Source organism: Anopheles moucheti, chromosome 3 (genome assembly GCF_943734755.1).
Source record: "Anopheles moucheti chromosome 3, idAnoMoucSN_F20_07, whole genome shotgun sequence".
NCBI lineage: Eukaryota > Metazoa > Arthropoda > Insecta > Diptera > Culicidae > Anopheles > Anopheles moucheti.
The window spans coordinates 43,007,566-43,027,200 of NC_069141.1; the positions used below are offsets into that span (position 1 = coordinate 43,007,566).

Here is a 19,635-nt window from a genome sequence, read left to right on the forward strand (position 1 = left end):
GGCTCACTGTTATCTGATCCGTTTCAACATCCACAAAACGGTATGCTTTCTGATCAATCGCATAGCCAACAAACGTCAGTTTCCGAGCTTTGCTGTCCAGCTTCTTCCTTTTGTTTTCTGGTACGTGGACATAGGCTTTACTTCCGAACACTCGAATATGATTAAGATCAGGCTTTCTTCCCCACCATAGCTCATATGGGGTTTTGGGAATGGGTCTGGACGGTAGTCTATTCTGAAGGTATGTGGCTGTCAAAATTGCCTCTCCCCAGAATCGTTTCTCCATTCCGGCATCGACCAACATACAAGTGGCCATTTCCGTCAGTGACCGATTTTTACGTTCGGCAACGCCGTTCTGCTGAGGGGAGTAAGGGGTAGTGAATTGCGGTTGTATTCCTTGCTTCTTGTAAAACTTTAGAAGTTCATTATTGTTGAATTCTCCCCCTCCATCGGATCTCACCACCCGTGGCTTGCGACCGAAAAGATTTTCTACCCACCGCACATAGTCCTTCAGCTTTTCCGCAGCTTCTGATTTCTGTTTCAACAGATAAGTTGTTGTAAACCGAGTGAAATCGTCTATAATGACCATAAAATACTTGTTTCCACTAGGTGTGGTGTTCTGCATGGGTCCACAAATATCAGTATGAATGATGTCAAGAACCTGCGACGACTTTCGTTGGATAACAGGAGGAAACGGCAAACGAGCCGACTTTGCTTCCATACAACAATCGCACACCAATCGTAGTCCACAATCAGTTACCTTCAAACCTGTAGCCATTTCTTCCTTCAGCACACGTTCAGCAGCAGCCCAATCTCGATGTCCAAATCGTCTGTGCCACTGGTGCTGGCAATTTACTTTATGCTGGCCATGCAATGCAGCCATCGAAGTTTCGACTACGTTGAGATAATACAACCCGCTGTGACGGGTTCCGGTAGCAACCACTACACCATCTGTGTTGACGATTTTACACCCATCATTATCGAAAAACACCTTCAGTCTTTTCGTTGCCAACTTCCCGACCGATATCAGGTTTGTGGAGAGCCCTGGTACGAATTTGACATCGTTCATTTCGATCTTCATGACTTTGGCAGAACCGTTAATACCATACAGTACACCATTTCCTTCACCTCGGATTTGTGTCTTTTTGCCGTCTGCCATGGTAATGAATCCACTGTCAAATTTTTCCAATGATTCGAAAAATGACTGATCGTTTGTCATGTGTGCACTAGCACCACTATCGATCACCCAGCTACGCGATTTTTCCTTTTTCAATACAGTAAAAGCAACACTTTGTGATTCACTATGTGCAGCTTTAGCTTTTACCGAATTACTTGACGATTCTTCCTTTTTGTTGTTGGCAAGAAATTTTCTGCAGTTTTGCTTGTAATGGCCAGGTTTCTTACAGTAATGGCAAGTACGCAATCCTCCGGTCGTACCATGATCCGGCTTACCTTCTGCAGATCGCATTGCTTTCTCTACTTTGACGTGTCCGTTACCTTTTCTTTCTTGTTGACGGTTGTATTCATCAATGAGTTTGGATTTAACCACTTCAAGCGATATGTCGTCGTCCGAACAAACGTCAAGCGCCGTAACTAGACCGTCGTATGAAGCCGGCAAACTGCGTAAAACCATACAAATCTTCGTGTCTTTGTCCAGTTTAGTACCCGCGGCGTCAAGGCGATCGAATAAATCGTCGAAGCTACGAATATGATCTTCTATGTTTCCAGACACTGTAAGATTCATCGCACACAGCTTCTTCAGTAGCGATACTCGAACCGATCTTGTCGTTTTCTGGTGATAGTTTTTAAGGGCGATGTAGACATCGTGAGCAAACTTCGAGTTTCTCACTAATGATAATTGACTGTCCTCTAGCAACAATATGATTGTGGCTTTAGCCTTTCGATTGGAGGTCTTCCAAGCGTCGGTGCGATCCTTTTCTACGGGGATTTTGTTATTCACCACATCCCACAGGTCATCACGAGCTAGGAGCATTTCTATGCGTACATTCCATGTTTGCCAATTATTTCCATTAAGCTTCTCTATGTTGAACTTCATATCGGCCATTTTGTTTTCGTTCCCGTCTCGCAGACGATGCACCGATGAAAAACTATTTGCCTCGCAAATAATAACAGAATCCGACTCCAACTGGTCGAATCTTTCAGATAGCGAAAATCCTTTGTATCAACGATGCTGGGCCCATAACCTGTTGAAATAACAACTAAGTTAGTTTCAGCGTTTTACTTCCAAAATATATTTTCACTCTCTGAGTACAGCGACTGTCCTTTATCCGTTTTGTACCGCATGTGTTCTACCGGAAATGACAACAATCCTACTCAGTTGTCATTTTTGGTCCCCATCTGTCAAATACAACGAAGTGAACAGTGTTCCCTTTCCACAGAAATGACTAAAGGCTATCGCCTCACGTGTTAAAACATTCTGAAAGCTTTCCAAATTATTGTTTATTTTTAGAGCATTTGAACAAAATCCGGGTTTAATGATACCAGATGATAATTTAAGAGTTCTTTTAGTGCTAGTTCCACTTTGTAGTTCAATTTTGACCGTTTATATCAGCGGCGGATCAAACGGTAGGCGGTGTAGGCGGTCGCAAAAAATTTGTGTAGTAGTAACTTTCCACTTTCCACTTTCCATATGCAAAATTTTCCTCTTCCTTTCGAAGAAACTTGGTGAGCGAGAGTGTAAATTGTTCAGTTTTTCATCGGAAAATGTTTGCCACTTATTTTTGACCAAAATTGTTGTTTATGTTTGAAATTTGACAATTCACCACCTTGTATATGTAAACCTCAATCATCGATCAATAAGCTTATGTCAAATAAAAGCAAGGCTGGCACGCTGAAATTGTGCAGTCGTAAAAGGCAAGCCATAGAAGCAAATGCTGGTGTCTTCCTTTAATTCTAACAGGTTATGGGCCCAGTACCCAGCTAGAGCAGTGGTTATTTTCAAATCCACAAAATGGCAGAACTATTAAAAAATAATTTTTTGGTGCCGGTGTTTGATGGCACAAATTACGCTGCGTGGAAGATTCGTGTGTTGGCGATCTTGGATGAGCAAGATCTCATAGAGTGCATCACGGAAGAATCTCCAAATGAAGAGGAAACCAGTCCCGAAGAATCAGTGCTGAAGTCTGGTGACAAATTAAAAGTGGCAAGAGTGAAGAAGGACAAAAAGTGCAAAACGTTGTTGCTTAAAAGTATGTCCGACGAGCAAGTTGAGAATACGCAATTTTGCAAGACGGCATATGAAATATGGTCGACACTCGCATCAGTGTACGACAGAAAAAGTGTGGCAAAACGTTTGCATGTGGCTAGAGAGCTGAAATCACTCAAGCAAGAAAAAGAAAACCTTCACGATTTTTTTATCAAATATGATAAATTAGTGTTTGAGTACAAACAATTAGGGGCACAATTGGCACAAATCGACGTGGTAAATGGTTTATTGTTGAGTATCGGACCGCAGTATGCAACAATAGTGACTACTTTGGAATCCTTACCAGAAGAACATCTAACAATGACTTTCGTTAAAGGCCGGTTGCTCGACGAAGAATTAAAACAAAAATCCTCTAATGAAGATGTAAAAGAAAGTGCCGTGTTTGTTGGAAAGTCGCAGAAGAAATTTAAGCAAGTGAAGTGTTTCCATTGTGGAAAAATAGGACACAAAAAGCCCGAGTGCCGTTTTCTCAAAAAATCGACATACAATAATGCTACATTATTGACGTTCGCAGGAACGACACATAATAGCTGTGATTTTTATCTGGACAGCGGTGCAACTGAACATTTAGCGAACAACAAAGCTTTATTTACGACGCTAAAACTTTTAGAAGAACCGAGGAAAATACATACGGCGAAAAACGGAATTTCCTTAACTGCGACCGAAATAGGAACAATAAAAACGTTTTGGAAAAATAAAAGCGTTGAAATAACAGATGTGTTATTCGTAGAAGATTTGTTGATCAATCTGTTATCCGTATCAAAAATAATGAGCACAGGAAAAGAAATTTTGTTCAAAAATGACAAGGTTGTGATCCGCGAGTGTTCTGGAAATGTTATCGCAACAGGCAGAAAGTGCGGGGCGCTTTACAGGCTAGATCTACAGGTTGCAAGTAACATGGTGTATGCTAATGTATCGAACGACATAAATCTTTGGCATCAACGATACGGGCACATTGGAAGTGAATATCTAGAAACATTGATTAAAAACAATATGGTTCAAGGTATGGAATCGGTTAACGTGAAACACCATATGGACAAATTGTGTGAAACATGTGTTAGTGCCAAACATACACGTAAGCCTTTCGACAAAGTGAAGAAAATGAGATCGTCCAGACCACTAGAACTTGTGCATTCTGACGTGTGCGGACCAATTTCACCGGAAACGTGGAACGGAATGAAATATTTTGTCTCCTTTACGGATGATTTTACACATGTCACAAAAATTTATTTAATGCGTAATAAATCGGAGGTTACAAGTTTTTTTCAACAATACGAAGCGATGGCAACGGCACATTTTGAAAAACCCATATCGAGAATTAGGTGTGATAATGGCGGAGAATATAAGAACAAAAAATTCAGTGAATTCTGTGCCAAAAAGGGTATTCAAATCGAATACACGGTAGCATATACGCCTCAACAGAACGGCGTGAGCGAACGCCTAAATAGAACGCTAATGGACAAGACAAGAGCGATGCTTCTTGGAAAATCGGTTCCAAAGAAACTATGGGGGGAAGCGATTGAAACGGCGGCATACTTGCTGAATAGAAGTCCAACCGTAGCAATACAAGGAAATAAAACACCAATAGAAATGTGGACTGGCAAAAAGCCAAACGTAAACAATTTACGAGTTTTTGGTGCAAAGTGTTTTGTAAGAGTACCACATCAACAAAGGCAAAAGTTGGACAGAGTTTCAGTGGAAAATGTATTCATCGGTTATGCCACAAACGGATATCGTGTTTGGAATGGAATAAAAGTGATGATTGCACGTGACGTCATATTCTATGAAACTGAGGATAAAGAATGTGCACAACCTATAAAGCTTCTCGAGAAAGGGGAAATGTACAAGAAACACTATTTGGTACATGATATGAACGATGAAACGTGCAATGAACAAACATCAGACGAAATAGTGGAACATAGTTCAGAGACTGAAATGAACAACGAAAAATCTTCGGAAAGCAGTTCATCACATGAGATGGACGATGAATCAGAATTAGAAGATGAACCCCAAGAAACTACTCCAACTACTCCAGAAACTAGTGCCAGACCGGTGAGATCAAATAAAACTAAACCACAACGATTTTTGGATTATTTTTTAGGCACGTCGGTAATGGTGGCAAATGAGCCTACATCAATGCAAGAAGCTATTGAATCCCCGGAATGCGAATCATGGAGAGCGGCTATGGACGAAGAAATTAAAGCTCACATTGATATCGGTACATGGAAGCTTGTGTATTTACCAGCTGGTAAACGAGCAATAGGATGTAAGTGGGTGTTTAAAGTTAAGCAGGACGAAACTGGAGAAATCAAGAGATACAAAGCACGTATAGTTGCTCAGGGTTATGCTCAAATACCCGGTATAGATTTTGATGAAACATATGCTCCTGTCACTAGATATGCAACCATTAGAACACTCATGACAATAGCAGGGAGAGATAATTTGTTTTTGAAACATCTCGATGTTAAAACTGCGTATTTAAATAGTGAAATTGATGAAGAAATTTACATGGCTCAACCAAAAGGATACGAAGTTCCAGGAAAAGAAGGAAAAGTTTGCCATTTGCAAAGAAGCATATATGGATTAAAGCAATCCGCAAGATGCTGGAATTTGAAATTAACCAATGTATTGAAAACTCTTGGCTTCAGGAAAAGTAGTACGGATGAATGCTTATTCATAAAAAATACGCATGCAACTAAAATCTACCTAGTTATCTATGTAGATGATATATTGATTGCAGGCGCTAAGGAAACAGACATAAGAAAAGTATACGATGAACTCAAAAGACATTTTGTTATAAATTGGTTAGGAGATGTAAAATATTTCTTAGGAATTGAAATACAAAGGGATACATCTGGAATCTATAACATGAGCGTCAAAGGGCATATTCAGAATTTAATAACAAAGTTAGGACTTGAACAAGCTAACGTGACCAAAAGCCCTATGGATCAAGGCTTTATGAAAGATGCAACTGAAACTGAGATATTTGAAAATATCACAATGTATAGAAGCGCAATAGGAACATTAATGTATATAGCGAATACAGCAAGACCGGATATTGCAGCAAGCGTAGCTATTCTTGCAAGAAAATTCAATGCACCTACACAGAAAGAATGGATAGCGACAAAAAGAATAGTACGATATTTGAAAGGTACCATTGAATTTAAGTTAAAATTAGGCGGTGAACCTAAGAAGGGAATAGAGGCATATTCAGACGCTGATTGGGCTGAAGATAGAAACACCAGAAAATCTGTAACTGGTTTAATAATATTCTATTCAGGAGGAGCCATCAATTGGATAAGTCGTCAGCAACATTGTGTAACTCTTTCTTCCATGGAAGCAGAATACGTTGCGTTAAGCGAAACATGTCAGGAAATTAAATGGCTTAAAAGTCTTCTAAAAGATCTCGATGAAAAAGAAACAATAGCACATGTATATGAAGACAATCAAAGTTGCATTAATTTTTCGGAAACAGGTAAAAGGACAAAACGCTCAAAACACATAGATACAAGAGAAAATTATATCCGAGACTTATGTATAAACAAGGAGATTATTTTGAACTATTGTCCAACCAACAACATGAAAGCGGATATATTAACAAAGCCGTTAGGAATAACAAAGCATAGAGTAATGGCTATTTCGTTGAACTTTAATATTAACTGATAAGATGTTCACAAAAGATATCTCAAGGTGTAAATTGAGGAGGAGTGTTTGAAATTTGACAATTCACCACCTTGTATATGTAAACCTCAATCATCGATCAATAAGCTTATGTCAAATAAAAGCAAGGCTGGCACGCTGAAATTGTGCAGTCGTAAAAGGCAAGCCATAGAAGCAAATGCTGGTGTCTTCCTTTAATTCTAACAGTTTAGACTATTAATACGGTTAGATTAGTGTTTTATGATGTAGTAAAAGACAATTTATTATAGGACTTGTAAATTCAGTTCACCAAGAAAGAAAATCTACAGCATTTCGGATGAGGAACAATGTAACAAAAGAATAAAAATCACTGTAAAGTTTAGCATTACACAAATAACAAAACAATAGCTCATAAAGTATAAAAAGAAGCTAAAAGAAGAGAAAACAACTTGCAATGTAAATATAAATATAAAAAAGGTTACTTTAAGGTTAGGTTACAACAGAATGTAAAACAAAACTTAAAAAGAAATATTAAGAATGTAAATAAATTACCATTAAAATTGGAATTTATGTAAAAAAATAGGTAAGATAATTTGTTATAACTTTATTAAAGCCTTTGCTGTTTTCGCTTGACTTGCATAATTACCAAATATTTTCAGTTCAAATTAGCTAAGTATCATAGGTATAGTACAGTGAAGATTTATGTTCTCGTTGAAACAGACGTGCTTTAAAACACACTTTTATTAATTTCAACTATTCGACAACTTCAATACTAATTCACCTTCTCTTAAGAAAATGAAAACATATTACTAAAGGGTGCACTCCAACTCATTATTGCATCATTTAATTGTTGACGAGTGCAAAGCGGTGACATAATGGAAACATGTGTGTCACCGTACCCTGTTGAATTGTCACGAGGTTCACGTTAATTTCCACTACGAAATTATGCACTATCCGTGAAATTATCTTTCCCCTCCACATTTACTACTGCTGAAACTGCTGGCAGCAGAATGTGCCGAATCTAAAGCCGTGTTTGTTTAACTGTAGCTGTAATCTGTAGCACAAACGCTTCTTAAAATTAGAACCATGCAGAAAAATAACTATTACATTATTTAATGAAAAAACATGTTCATGTTTGTTTTTAGTATCTTTAATTTCATCCTTTATTAATACATTTCAGATTTACATGACTGGTGTAACAAAGTACATGTGTGATATTTGCCATTTCACTAATTCGATGTAAAATATTTATTTTTTTGGTGTATAAGAATGGCTGCGATTAACCGGACATGTTGGAGAAATACGCAACAAACCGAACAGTATCGCCATCTGACGGCATCGAGGCTTCGAAACGAAACACTAACTGTTGTGGTGTGATTTACTTCTTGCTGCCCTTTCCAGTAGGTTTGCTTCCCTTCGCTGCAGGCCCAGACCCTGTAGCGTTCGTGACCGATATGCGAACTTTAGTGTTCGTAGCCTCCGGCCCACCGGCACTCGCCTTCTTCCCGGGTTCTCCTTTATGGGTAACATTTTTCCCACCCGGTCCAGTGTTCGTAGCCACCGGCCCACCGGCACCCGCCTTCTTCCATGGTCCTCCTTTTTGTGTCACATTTTTCCAACCCGGTCTAGTGTTCGTAGTCTCCGGCCCAACGGCACCCGCCTTCTTCCATGGTCCTCCTTTTTGTGTCACATTTTTCCAACCCGGTCCAGTGTTCGTAGTCTCCGGCCCACCGGCACCCGCCTTCTTCCATGGTCCTCCTTTTTGTGTCACATTTGTCCAACCCGGTCCAGTAGCTGCCCTGGAGGTGGCGTCACCTTTCGCATGGTTCGATACTCCACCACGTACACCGGGAGCTTTGGATTGTGCTTCTTTCCGTTGGTGGAGCGTTGTTTTCTGCTTGTGATCATGTTGTTGTTCTTTTGCAGGATCATCTGTACGGAAGCCGACCGTTTTTTTCCGCGAAACGGGTGCACTGTCACTGACACGATCTTTGCCATCGGAAGTCGGCTGGTTGGTAGATTCGTCGTTGTCATTTCCATTTAGATTCGTCCGTTTCATGTCATTCGTACTTTTCTCTTTAGTCGAACCCAGTATGACGGAGGCGGGTTTGGGACCGTGGGATGGACGACCGGTACGCCACGGACGACGGGTAACAGGTCTGGTCGTTGGAGCGGTTGCAAATATAATCTGACGAGGAACATAGCTGTAAGAGCTGGTCGATGTGGACTCCTCCTTCTGGCTCATTTGGTGTGCGCAATCGATACAACGAAATCGGCAAATGTGGCACAATCGACACGATTGGAAACAAGCTTCCATTGTGTCCAAACCGTAGAAAGATGTTTTTCCATTTAGTGCCGGCCCCAATTTTGCCAAAGGTTCCTCCTTTTGGGTTTTGTTGCAACACTTTGGACAGCAGTACTGGATTGACAGCCAATTCAAACAGGCGTTGCAACGTTCACAACAGCAGAAACAGCGTTCCATCATGTAAGCTGGTGTAAGATGGTTGCTTTGATAGGAATGATTATATTTCGATGTTGTCAAAGGTTTATATTAGCTAGTCGACGTATGGTTGCTTCGATTGTAAATTTCTGAATGCTTATATTTCAATGTTGCCTGTCAAATAGTACTGTCAAATAGAACTGTCAAATAGTGCAGGATTTGCTTTCCTAACAGGTTTCAGTCGTCGTAAAAAAATTCCTTCACGCTTCTTTGCAGCCCATCAACGAAATGAAGAAGACGACAATCTGTTCAAAGTCCAAAATGTGTATTTTAACAGATTATATTTTGATTTAACTTGTGATAAAATTATAATCTGTATCCAAAAGGATAGGGTTTTGCAATGAAAGATCCAAGAAAATAATGAAAAAGCTAAACTGAAACTACATGTGTATCCTTAAAAATATTTCGACTTCTGAACATGACCTAGTTAATCGAATCGAACGCTTCTTAAGCAAAAAAATTAATTTCCAATAGCAATAAAATAAAAAAAGAATCAATTTTTTCCTTCGTGCAATTTAATGTATGTGTACAAGTGCGTATGTTTAATATTTTATTTATTTTTATTATTTATTAGATGAACCACTTGTGATAATTTCCAAATAATAGTTTTTAAGAAAAAAATTCATAAAAATATCGATTACTATTGTAGTTTTTAAACGTCTTTCAGCGTTAAATAACGGTGATTTCACTTATTAGATGTGGTTGAAACTTCATTCTGAAAAAAAAGATTGCGGCTGTGTGTAGGCAATCGGAGAACATGTCTAATGGGCATCAATTCAAATCAACACTAGAATGGTTAAAATTTTATACCAACAAAACCTATTATCGTAGTAGACAGTTCTCAATGTTTTGCTTATTTTCTATTGCATTACCGTATTGCCGAAAAATAGTGATAAGACTCCGTGGATGTATTATAAAATGTGCCATATAAGCTATCAACACTACGAGCCGCTTTCTAACAACCACAATCGCCGCGATAGCTTGAGTAATAGTGTGCGTGACATCTCCTGCCTTTTGCAGCCGACCGAAGCGCGCCGAATGAACGAGCAAGCACCGTCAGTCAGTTCTCGAACGACCAGGCGTCCGCTTCAAGCGACGTCACCATTTTCTGTTGCGGCTGTACAGCGAAACGTTGGTGACCGAGAAAGGATATTAAAGCAGAGCACGAGCTGTGCAAGCGGAAACGAGTGCCGAGCCTGAACTATCCGGCCGTTACGCAGACTGCACTGCTGGAAGGACCGGAAGCGCTTAAACCTTTATGTTGCAACGCAACGTTCTTTTCAATTTCGTTTTCACCACCGCGGACGCGTTTATTAACACCAAATTTTGCAAGTTTCTTAAACCAATTTTATTTCCTACTTCAAACTTAACGTCTTTCGCGGAGCACTTTCTTAGACCGGTTTTGGTTTTGTGGTTCGGTTTGGCGCGGGTGTAGTTCGGCTTCGCTAGAGGTGTAATTCGGGATGCGCGGCTTGTCTTGGGTGCGCGTTAAAAAATTACACGTCCTTTCGCTGGCGGGTTTCGACTGTGAATCCCTAAAATCGATGGCGCACACGCGATCCGTAACGGCACTGTCACCCGTCACCGAACTGTCACCGTCATTACGTCAGGTGACATAAACAAAAACGAATCATACGTTCACCGTTGTCTACAACACTTTATCTAAAGTAATAATGTAAGTAATTTCATAGAAGTAGACGTCCGTTACTTAATTTAACAATTTGCTCTCCTTCCCTCATCTACCTTTTCAGTCATAGAGTAAACGTGTTTCTGCTCATCTACCAGCTCGGTACTTGCTGCGTGTACGTTGTGTTTGTGTCGTCTAACATTAAGGCCATTGCTGACTACTACACCGATACCGATGTGCGGCTATACATGCTGATCATTCTTCTGCCACTCATCCTGATCAACTGGGTCTGTAGCCACTTGCAGGAGCTGCCTCTTCCGTTGCACTAAACCACGTACTAATTCGTCGTTTGACTGTTACCGGATCTCCCATTGTGTAGGTTAGGAATCTGAAATCATTGGCACCATTCTCGACGGTAGCTAATTTTGTCACGCTCGTCTCGTTCGGCATCATCTTGTACTACATCTTCCGCGAGCCCATCTCGTTCGAGAATCGCGACAAAGTCGGCACAATGAGCGGTTTCGCGCTCTTCTTCGGCACAGTGCTATTCGCTTTGGAAGCAATCGGTGTGGTGAGTAAGCAGTTGTTTGTGCTACGATATTCGATAATGCGGTTACACATGTCTTATTGCTTTTAGATCCTGCCATTGGAGAATGAGATGAAAACTCCGAATAAGTTCGGTGGTAGTTTTGGTGTGCTGAACAAGGCAATGATCCTGATCGTCACACTGTACATTGGTATGGGCTTTTTCGGATATCTGAACTACGGTTCAGCTATAAAGGGATCGATAACGTTGAATCTGCCTGAGGAAAAATGTAAGCAGTTTGAGCAGCCATTGTAGCCGAGATCGTATGATTAAATGATTTACTTTGCTCTTCTCCTCCCTCAGCTTGGCCCAGTGCGTTAAGGGAATGTTAGCCTTTGCCATCTACATCACCCACGGGCTGGCGTGTTACGTAGCGATAGATATCACCTGGAACGACTACTTGAAGAAGAATTTGGGTGATTCTCCACGAAGCACCTTTTATGAGTACATCGCACGAACGGTGCTAGTGTTAATCACATGTACGTATAGGTTTATTTGGATTCCAGCGCGGATTTGCTCATCTAATGCACTTCTCCTCTCATTACAGTCTTGCTGGCAGTGGCCATTCCCAATCTGGAACTCTTCATTTCGCTGTTCGGAGCACTGTGCCTTTCTGCCCTGGGCATTGCATTCCCTGCATTGATACAAACCTGCACGTACGGGCACCATCGGCAGGGTATGGCAAAGGTGTGGATGGTTGCGAAGAACAGCGTTATTGGCGTGGTAGCCATGCTAGGGCTGGTGATCGGTACCTCGACCAGCATGATCGAAATCATTCACACCCTCGGACATGACGATTGAGGATTGTGCGGCTGTGTGCGCTAGCAATAAACAAGCAGCGAAAATCAACATCCGCAACCAACATGAAGTATTGATTCGCCATCTTTTCACTCCATCATTACAAATAAGTATTACTCGACACGTAAACAGCGCACCTGGCGACAGAGAGAAAGTGCACTTTTGAGGGCAGGACTGTGAGGGGTGTGTTATGTGAATGTGTGGGACAGAGAAAGAGACAGGGTGGAACATTTGGAACAGAAAGAAGATAATTGTTAGAGCCATAACCATTCCTATGCTAAATGCGTCGAGAAGTCAAAGCGTTAGCTGTAGCTGTCGAACTACTACCGAGCTGCTCCTGATCTCCTGATCATGATGTGACAGGCGATGGTTTACCGGTCTGCCGGTCCATTTGCCGTCAGCTGTTCAATCATTTCTATCATATGTGCTTTTATTTTAAGGTGTTCTTGCACATTCATTCGTTGTTCCCTATGATCGCAACGATCGCAACTGTGAAGCGGTGGTGTATACACATGAAGCCCACCAGGACGAACATATCTATCTTGTAAGACTAGCTAAGCGAAGCGAAATGATCAAACGGAAAATTGAAAAGTTGTGTACATAGCGTAAGTGAAGTTGCAATAAACTAGTATTTTAAAGAAAACAGCTATGCTGGAGCGATGTGTTCTCTTTATGTATTGCAGTCCGACCGGCAACCTCTCCTAATAAAACTTTTTTTTAACGTATAAGACAACCTAGCTGATTTATTGGTAGTTGGAGTAAGCCTGTTAGTACCGTATACATTTCATACATTCCGCTACGGGTGGTCTCCAAGAAGCTTAACCCATTACATCACAGCGTATTCAACTTGATACGCAAAAATACACTATTTTAACAAGTTTACACGTATGCTTTAAATCAAAAGCGGGAGGTATATTTCGTTCGACCTTTTAATGTGATATTCGATTACTGGTGGAATACCCACTAACAGAAGTATTTTGTGTAGAGAACTTTATTTGCGTGTTACTTCTTCTAGCGATGGTACAAGACTAACTTACAAACTAGCTTAACGCTAATTAACTGGCTGCGCACACCTTCCTTTTATTTGACATTTCGTCAGGCTGCATCATTTCAGTTCTATGACATTGCATATCATAACACCGCCGCTCAATGTTTAGAACTCATCAACCCTAAACCAGCTCTATGTTTTTGAAATGCAATTACTGGCAAGCCTTTTGTCATTATGTCAGCGATCTGTTTACCAGTATGGATATAACTTACTTTTATATATCCTCGTTGAATCTCTTCATGTACAAAACGATGTTTCACATCCACGTGTTTCAAACGCCCGTTATCTCGTTCGTCTTCGACTACTCTAATCGTGGATTGATTGTCTTCATGATATTCAACTGGTAACTTGATTTCTACATCTAAGTCCTGCAACAACCGTACAAGCCATTTACCGTGGCATACAGCTACACTTAGCGCCACTAATTCTGCTTCCGTTGACGACAACGCTATCGTCGACTGCTTTTTAGTCAGCCAACTTACTGTTGATCCAAATACACGAAATACATACCCTGTCAACGAATGCCTATCATTTGTATCATTTGCCCAGTCAGCGTCAGCAAATGCTTCTATTACCGGCGAAATCTTCTTTGCTTCGAAAACTAACCCAAGGTCTAATGTACCTTTTATATATCGCAAAACTCTTTTTGCATGTTTCCAATGTATCTCATTAGGGCAATTCTGGAATTGGCTTAGATAGTTTACAGCAGCACAAAGATCTGGTCTAGACGTTAAAGTCACATACATGAGACATCCTATCAACTGTCTGTAAGGTTTATCTGAACGTTCATCTTCCTCTCCCTTCTTCAAGCGCAAATTGCTTTCCATAGGCGTTGCTACTGCATTACACTCTTGCATGTTAAAACGGATAAGCAAATTTTCTAAAAAATTACGCTGTGTAATTCGGAGATTTTTATCTTCCAGATTTCGTTCTATCTTCATACCTAGAAACGTCTTTACTTCACCGATATCTGACATCTCGAATTCGCTCGAAAGACATTGCTTCACAGATTTCACTGCTTTCAGTTTATGCCCTACCACAAGCAAATCGTCAACATAAAGAACTAAGAACACTTTGTCATTACCAGTTCCCTTAATGTACAGACACTTATCGCTTAGACTGCGTAGAAAGCCTAATTTTTCAACAAAATTATGGAATCTCTCATTCCAAGCTCTCGAAGCTTGCTTCAGCCCATAAAGCGACCTGTTTAAACGACATACAAGATTCCTATCATTCTCGAATCCTTCCGGTGTTGTCATATATATTTCTTCGTTCAATAGACCATTTAGGAAAGCTGTCTTGACGTCCATTTGATGTACTTCCATCTGTTGTTCATTTGCTACGGCAAGAACAACACGTACTGTATCTAATCGCGCAACAGGGGAATACGTCTCGGCGTAATCAAAACCTGGTTTTTGGCTAAATCCACGTGCTACTAACCGTGCTTTGTAACGGTCCTCATTGCGTGATTCTCCATACTTTACCTTAAACAACCATTTGCACGATATCGGTACTCGTCCTTCAGGCAGCTTGACCAGCGTCCACGTTTGATTCCTTATCAGTGAATCCATCTCTTCCTTAATTGCGGCTTGCCACTTCTTCCATTCTGATGACGCTTTCGCTTCTGCAAACGAAGTTGGCAACTGATCCACGTAGCTCATTGCATGAAATGCAAATCCTGCGTAGTTCATTTCATAATCCTTTTGCCATGCAGGAGGCTTCCGGTTCCGTCCACTGTGACTTCTTGAAGATATTTCTTCTTCTTCGTCAGAAGAAACACTTACTTCTTCTAAACAGCTACCAAAACTGTTGTCAGCCGATTCAACCGATTGTTCATACGATACTGTATCATTACCCTTTGATTGTATGGGAACGACCTCTGCTTCAGTATCACTTTCGTCATCAGATATATTACTTGACACACGCATACGAAAGACATCAGACTCAATGTCCGTTTTCGAGAATGTTTCCGATTTGTTCACTTTTTCATTCTCCACGAAATCTACATCTCTAGCAACAACAATTTTCTTTAACTTATGATGCCATATACGATAACCACACGAATCGTATCCGATGAAAACACCTTTCCATGATTTCGCATCAAGTTTCTTTCGTTGTTCTTTCGGTATATGTACATACACGGTACTACCGAACACACGTAGATTACGAACATTTGGTTTGCGATTCTCCCATATTTCAAATGGTGTCTTAAGATTGCCAAATGCACTAGCTGGACTGCGATTCACCAAGTACGCTGCTGTCTGAATCGCTAGAGGCCAAAACTCTTTTCGAATACCGCAATTGTCTATCATGGACCGCGTCTTTTCAACCAAAGTGCGGTTCATACGTTCACTCACACCATTTTGTTCAGGTGAGTATGGAACGGTTAATTCGACTTTAATTCCCTTTTTCTTACAAAACATTTTAAATTCGCGTCCAACATATTCACCTCCGTTATCACAACGAAGTCGCGAAATACATTGACCAAACTTTGAACGCACCAATGCTTCATATTCGGTGAATTTGTTTAACACTTCATCTTTTGAATTTAACGGAAAAACCATTGTGAAACGACTATAATCATCTATAAAAGTAACATAATATCGTTCACCGTATAATCCAACTTGCGAAAAAGGTCCACACACGTCTGAGTGTATTAACTCAATAACACGATTCGATTTTCTGGCTTCACTTGTAGAGAACGGTTTTCTCATTTGTTTGCCTGCGTGACACGATTCGCAAATAGTTTCACATTCTGGGTTCTTAACACTGATGTTCATCCCATCAACTATATTTTTGCTAATCAAAACCTTCAAGTTTTTCGCACTTAGATGCCCGTAACGTCGATGCCACAACATCAATTCGTTGGGCACTCGTCCACACGAGTAAAAACCCGCATTATTACAAATCTCACGATCAAACTTCAGTTCATACAGTTTACTAAGAAGTTTACCTTTTGCAATAATTTCCGAATCATTTTCTATTGTTACAGCACCATTTGCAAACAAAACTCGGAATCCAGCCTTCTCGATTTTTCTAACAGACAATAGATTGACACGCGCTTCAGGAATATATAGAACGTCTTTCAGCGTGATTGAAGTCGACCCCTCGTTTTCCGAAATGAACAACAATGTCACATCACCAAACTCTTTCGCAATAATCGACTCGCCTTCCTTAGCTACAGAAATGACCATAGGCCTTTTCATAGGAAGCAGCCTTTTGAACAGCGAACGATCGTTTGTCATATGTTCGGATGACCCTGAGTCAACAATCCAACTCGATTTGCAATGTTCAATATCCTTCTTTCCAAGAAAACACACATTGTTTCTTAACATGTTTGCACTGCCTTTGTCTATTCTTCGTTTGTCCTTTTCCGGACAATCTGTTATTTTATGCCCTTCACGATGGCAACCGAAACACTTCCACTTTGTGTTTCTCTTCTTAAAATTCTTTTGTTGCTTCTTTGCACTATTTCCCGAAAAAGCAACGTCGTCCATTTTTGATTCGCGCGATATCACGCTTCCACTAGTGCTTATTTTAATTTCCTCGTCTAGCAATCTGCATTTTACAAACTCCATGGTTAAATTGTCTGCAGACATTGTTTCTATTGCTGTAACTACAGTTGCATACTTTTTGTTATTTGCAAACGTTAGCAATAAATAACCCACTACATCAATTTCTTCCAATTTAACCCCGGTGGTTTTATATTCACGCATACAACGCTCAAATGCAAGGAAATGTCCTTTTAAGTCACCACTAGTATAGTTCATCCACAACAATTGCTTTTGCTTTTGAAGTCGGTTCGCAACACTTTTCCGTTCGAAAATACTTTCCAACGTCGTCCAGATTTCTCTGGGAGTCTCCTTATCCTGGATGTACTCCAACAGGTCATCACTGATTCTCGAAACCAGCAACGATTTGCAGCGTCGATCCTTTTTCGCACGCCCTTTCAATTTCGTTTTCTTCGACACTGTTGAGTTTGCATCCTCCACCGGTTCGTCAATATCGTCTTCCGCACCAAGTTCAATGCACCCACGTAACTCGTGCTCTTCTAAAAGAGTTAGCATCCGAAACTTCCACTGCGAATAATTGACGTTGTTCAACAGAGGAACACGCACCAGTTCATTTTCACGATCCATTTTTTGCACTATGCCACTTGGATTGTACGTACTCAACACTCTGATAATACTGGGGGTACTGGGCCCATAACCTAATGTGATATTCGATTACTGGTGGAATACCCACTAACAGAAGTATTTTGTGTAGAGAACTTTATTTGCGTGTTACTTCTTCTAGCGATGGTACAAGACTAACTTACAAACTAGCTTAACGCTAATTAACTGGCTGCGCACACCTTCCTTTTATTTGACATTTCGTCAGGCTGCATCATTTCAGTTCTATGACATTGCATATCATAACACCTTTAGCTTTATCGCACCTAAATTTCATCTGTTGAAATGACTAAAGGCTATCGCCTCACGTGTTAAAACATTCTGAAAGCTTTCCAAATTATTGTTTATTTTTAGAGCATTTGAACAAAAACCGTGTTTAATGATACCAGATGATAATTTAAGAGTTCTTTTAGTGCTAGTTCCACTTTGTAGTTCAATTTTGACCGTTTATATCAGCGGCGGATCAAACGGTAGGCGGTGTAGGCGGTCGCAAAAAATTTGTGTAGTAGTAACTTTCCACTTTCCACTTTCCATATGCAAAATTTTCCTCTTCCTTTCGAAGAAACTTGGTGAGCGAGAGTGTAAATTGTTCAGTTTTTCATCGGAAAATGTTTGCCACTTGTTTTTGACGAAATTGTTGTTCAGACTATTAATACGGTTAGATTAGTGTTTTATGATGTAGTAAAAGACAATTTATTATAGGACTTGTAAATTCAGTTCACCAAGAAAGAAAATCTACAGCATTTCGGATGAGGAACAATGTAACAAAAGAATAAAAATCACTGTAAAGTTTAGCATTACACAAATAACAAAACAATAGCTCATAAAGTATAAAAAGAAGCTAAAAGAAGAGAAAACAACTTGCAATGTAAATATAAATATAAAAAAGGTTACTTTAAGGTTAGGTTACAACAGAATGTAAAACAAAACTTAAAAAGAAATATTAAGAATGTAAATAAATTACCATTAAAATTGGAATTTATGTAAAAAAATAGGTAAGATAATTTGTTATAACTTTATTAAAGCCTTTGCTGTTTTCGCTTGACTTGCATAATTACCAAATATTTTCAGTTCAAATTAGCTAAGTATCATAGGTATAGTACAGTGAAGATTTATGTTCTCGTTGAAACAGACGTGCTTTAAAACACACTTTTATTAATTTCAACTATTCGACAACTTCAATACTAATTCACCTTCTCTTAAGAAAATGAAAACATATTACTAAAGGGTGCACTCCAACTCATTATTGCATCATTTAATTGTTGACGAGTGCAAAGCGGTGACATAATGGAAACATGTGTGTCACCGTACCCTGTTGAATTGTCACGAGGTTCACGTTAATTTCCACTACGAAATTATGCACTATCCGTGAAATTATCTTTCCCCTCCACATTTACTACTGCTGAAACTGCTGGCAGCAGAATGTGCCGAATCTAAAGCCGTGTTTGTTTAACTGTAGCTGTAATCTGTAGCACAAACGCTTCTTAAAAATAGAACCATGCAGAAAAATAACTATTACATTATTTAATGAAAAAACATGTTCATGTTTGTTTTTAGTATCTTTAATTTCATCCTTTATTAATACATTTCAGATTTACATGACTGGTGTAACAAAGTACATGTGTGATATTTGCCATTTCACTAATTCGATGTAAAATATTTATTTTTTTGGTGTATAAGAATGGCTGCGATTAACCGGACATGTTGGAGAAATACGCAACAAACCGAACAGTATCGCCATCTGACGGCATCGAGGCTTCGAAACGAAACACTAACTGTTGTGGTGTGATTTACTTCTTGCTGCCCTTTCCAGTAGGTTTGCTTCCCTTCGCTGCAGGCCCAGACCCTGTAGCGTTCGTGACCGATATGCGAACTTTAGTGTTCGTAGCCTCCGGCCCACCGGCACTCGCCTTCTTCCCGGGTTCTCCTTTATGGGTAACATTTTTCCCACCCGGTCCAGTGTTCGTAGCCACCGGCCCACCGGCACCCGCCTTCTTCCATGGTCCTCCTTTTTGTGTCACATTTTTCCAACCCGGTCCAGT

General features: G+C 40.1%; 1 protein-coding gene across 1 annotated transcript; it reads left to right on the top strand.

Moving 5' to 3' along the window:
* Positions 1-5,062: 5,062 nt before the first annotated feature.
* On the top strand, positions 5,063-12,806 carry LOC128302716 (proton-coupled amino acid transporter-like protein CG1139). The gene is made up of 7 exons (XM_053039577.1): positions 5,063-5,275; positions 10,511-10,635; positions 11,114-11,276; positions 11,369-11,560; positions 11,627-11,811; positions 11,879-12,054; positions 12,123-12,806. The coding sequence occupies exons 1-7, from the start codon at positions 5,063-5,065 to the stop codon at positions 12,374-12,376; spliced, it is 1,308 nt and encodes a 435-aa protein (XP_052895537.1). The 3' UTR covers positions 12,377-12,806.
* The last annotated feature ends 6,829 nt before the right edge of the window (positions 12,807-19,635 follow it).

Bases quoted from the DNA above. Each gene is read 5' to 3' on its own strand.
- LOC128302716 (XM_053039577.1), top strand. From the start codon at position 5,063: ATGTACAAGAAACACTATTTGGTACATGATATGAACGATGAAACGTGC. The intron at 10,636-11,113 runs GTTCTTTTCAAT...CTACCTTTTCAG, and splicing joins CCTTTATGTTGCAACGCAAC to TCATAGAGTAAACGTGTTTC. The intron at 11,561-11,626 runs GTGAGTAAGCAG...TATTGCTTTTAG, and splicing joins CTTTGGAAGCAATCGGTGTG to ATCCTGCCATTGGAGAATGA.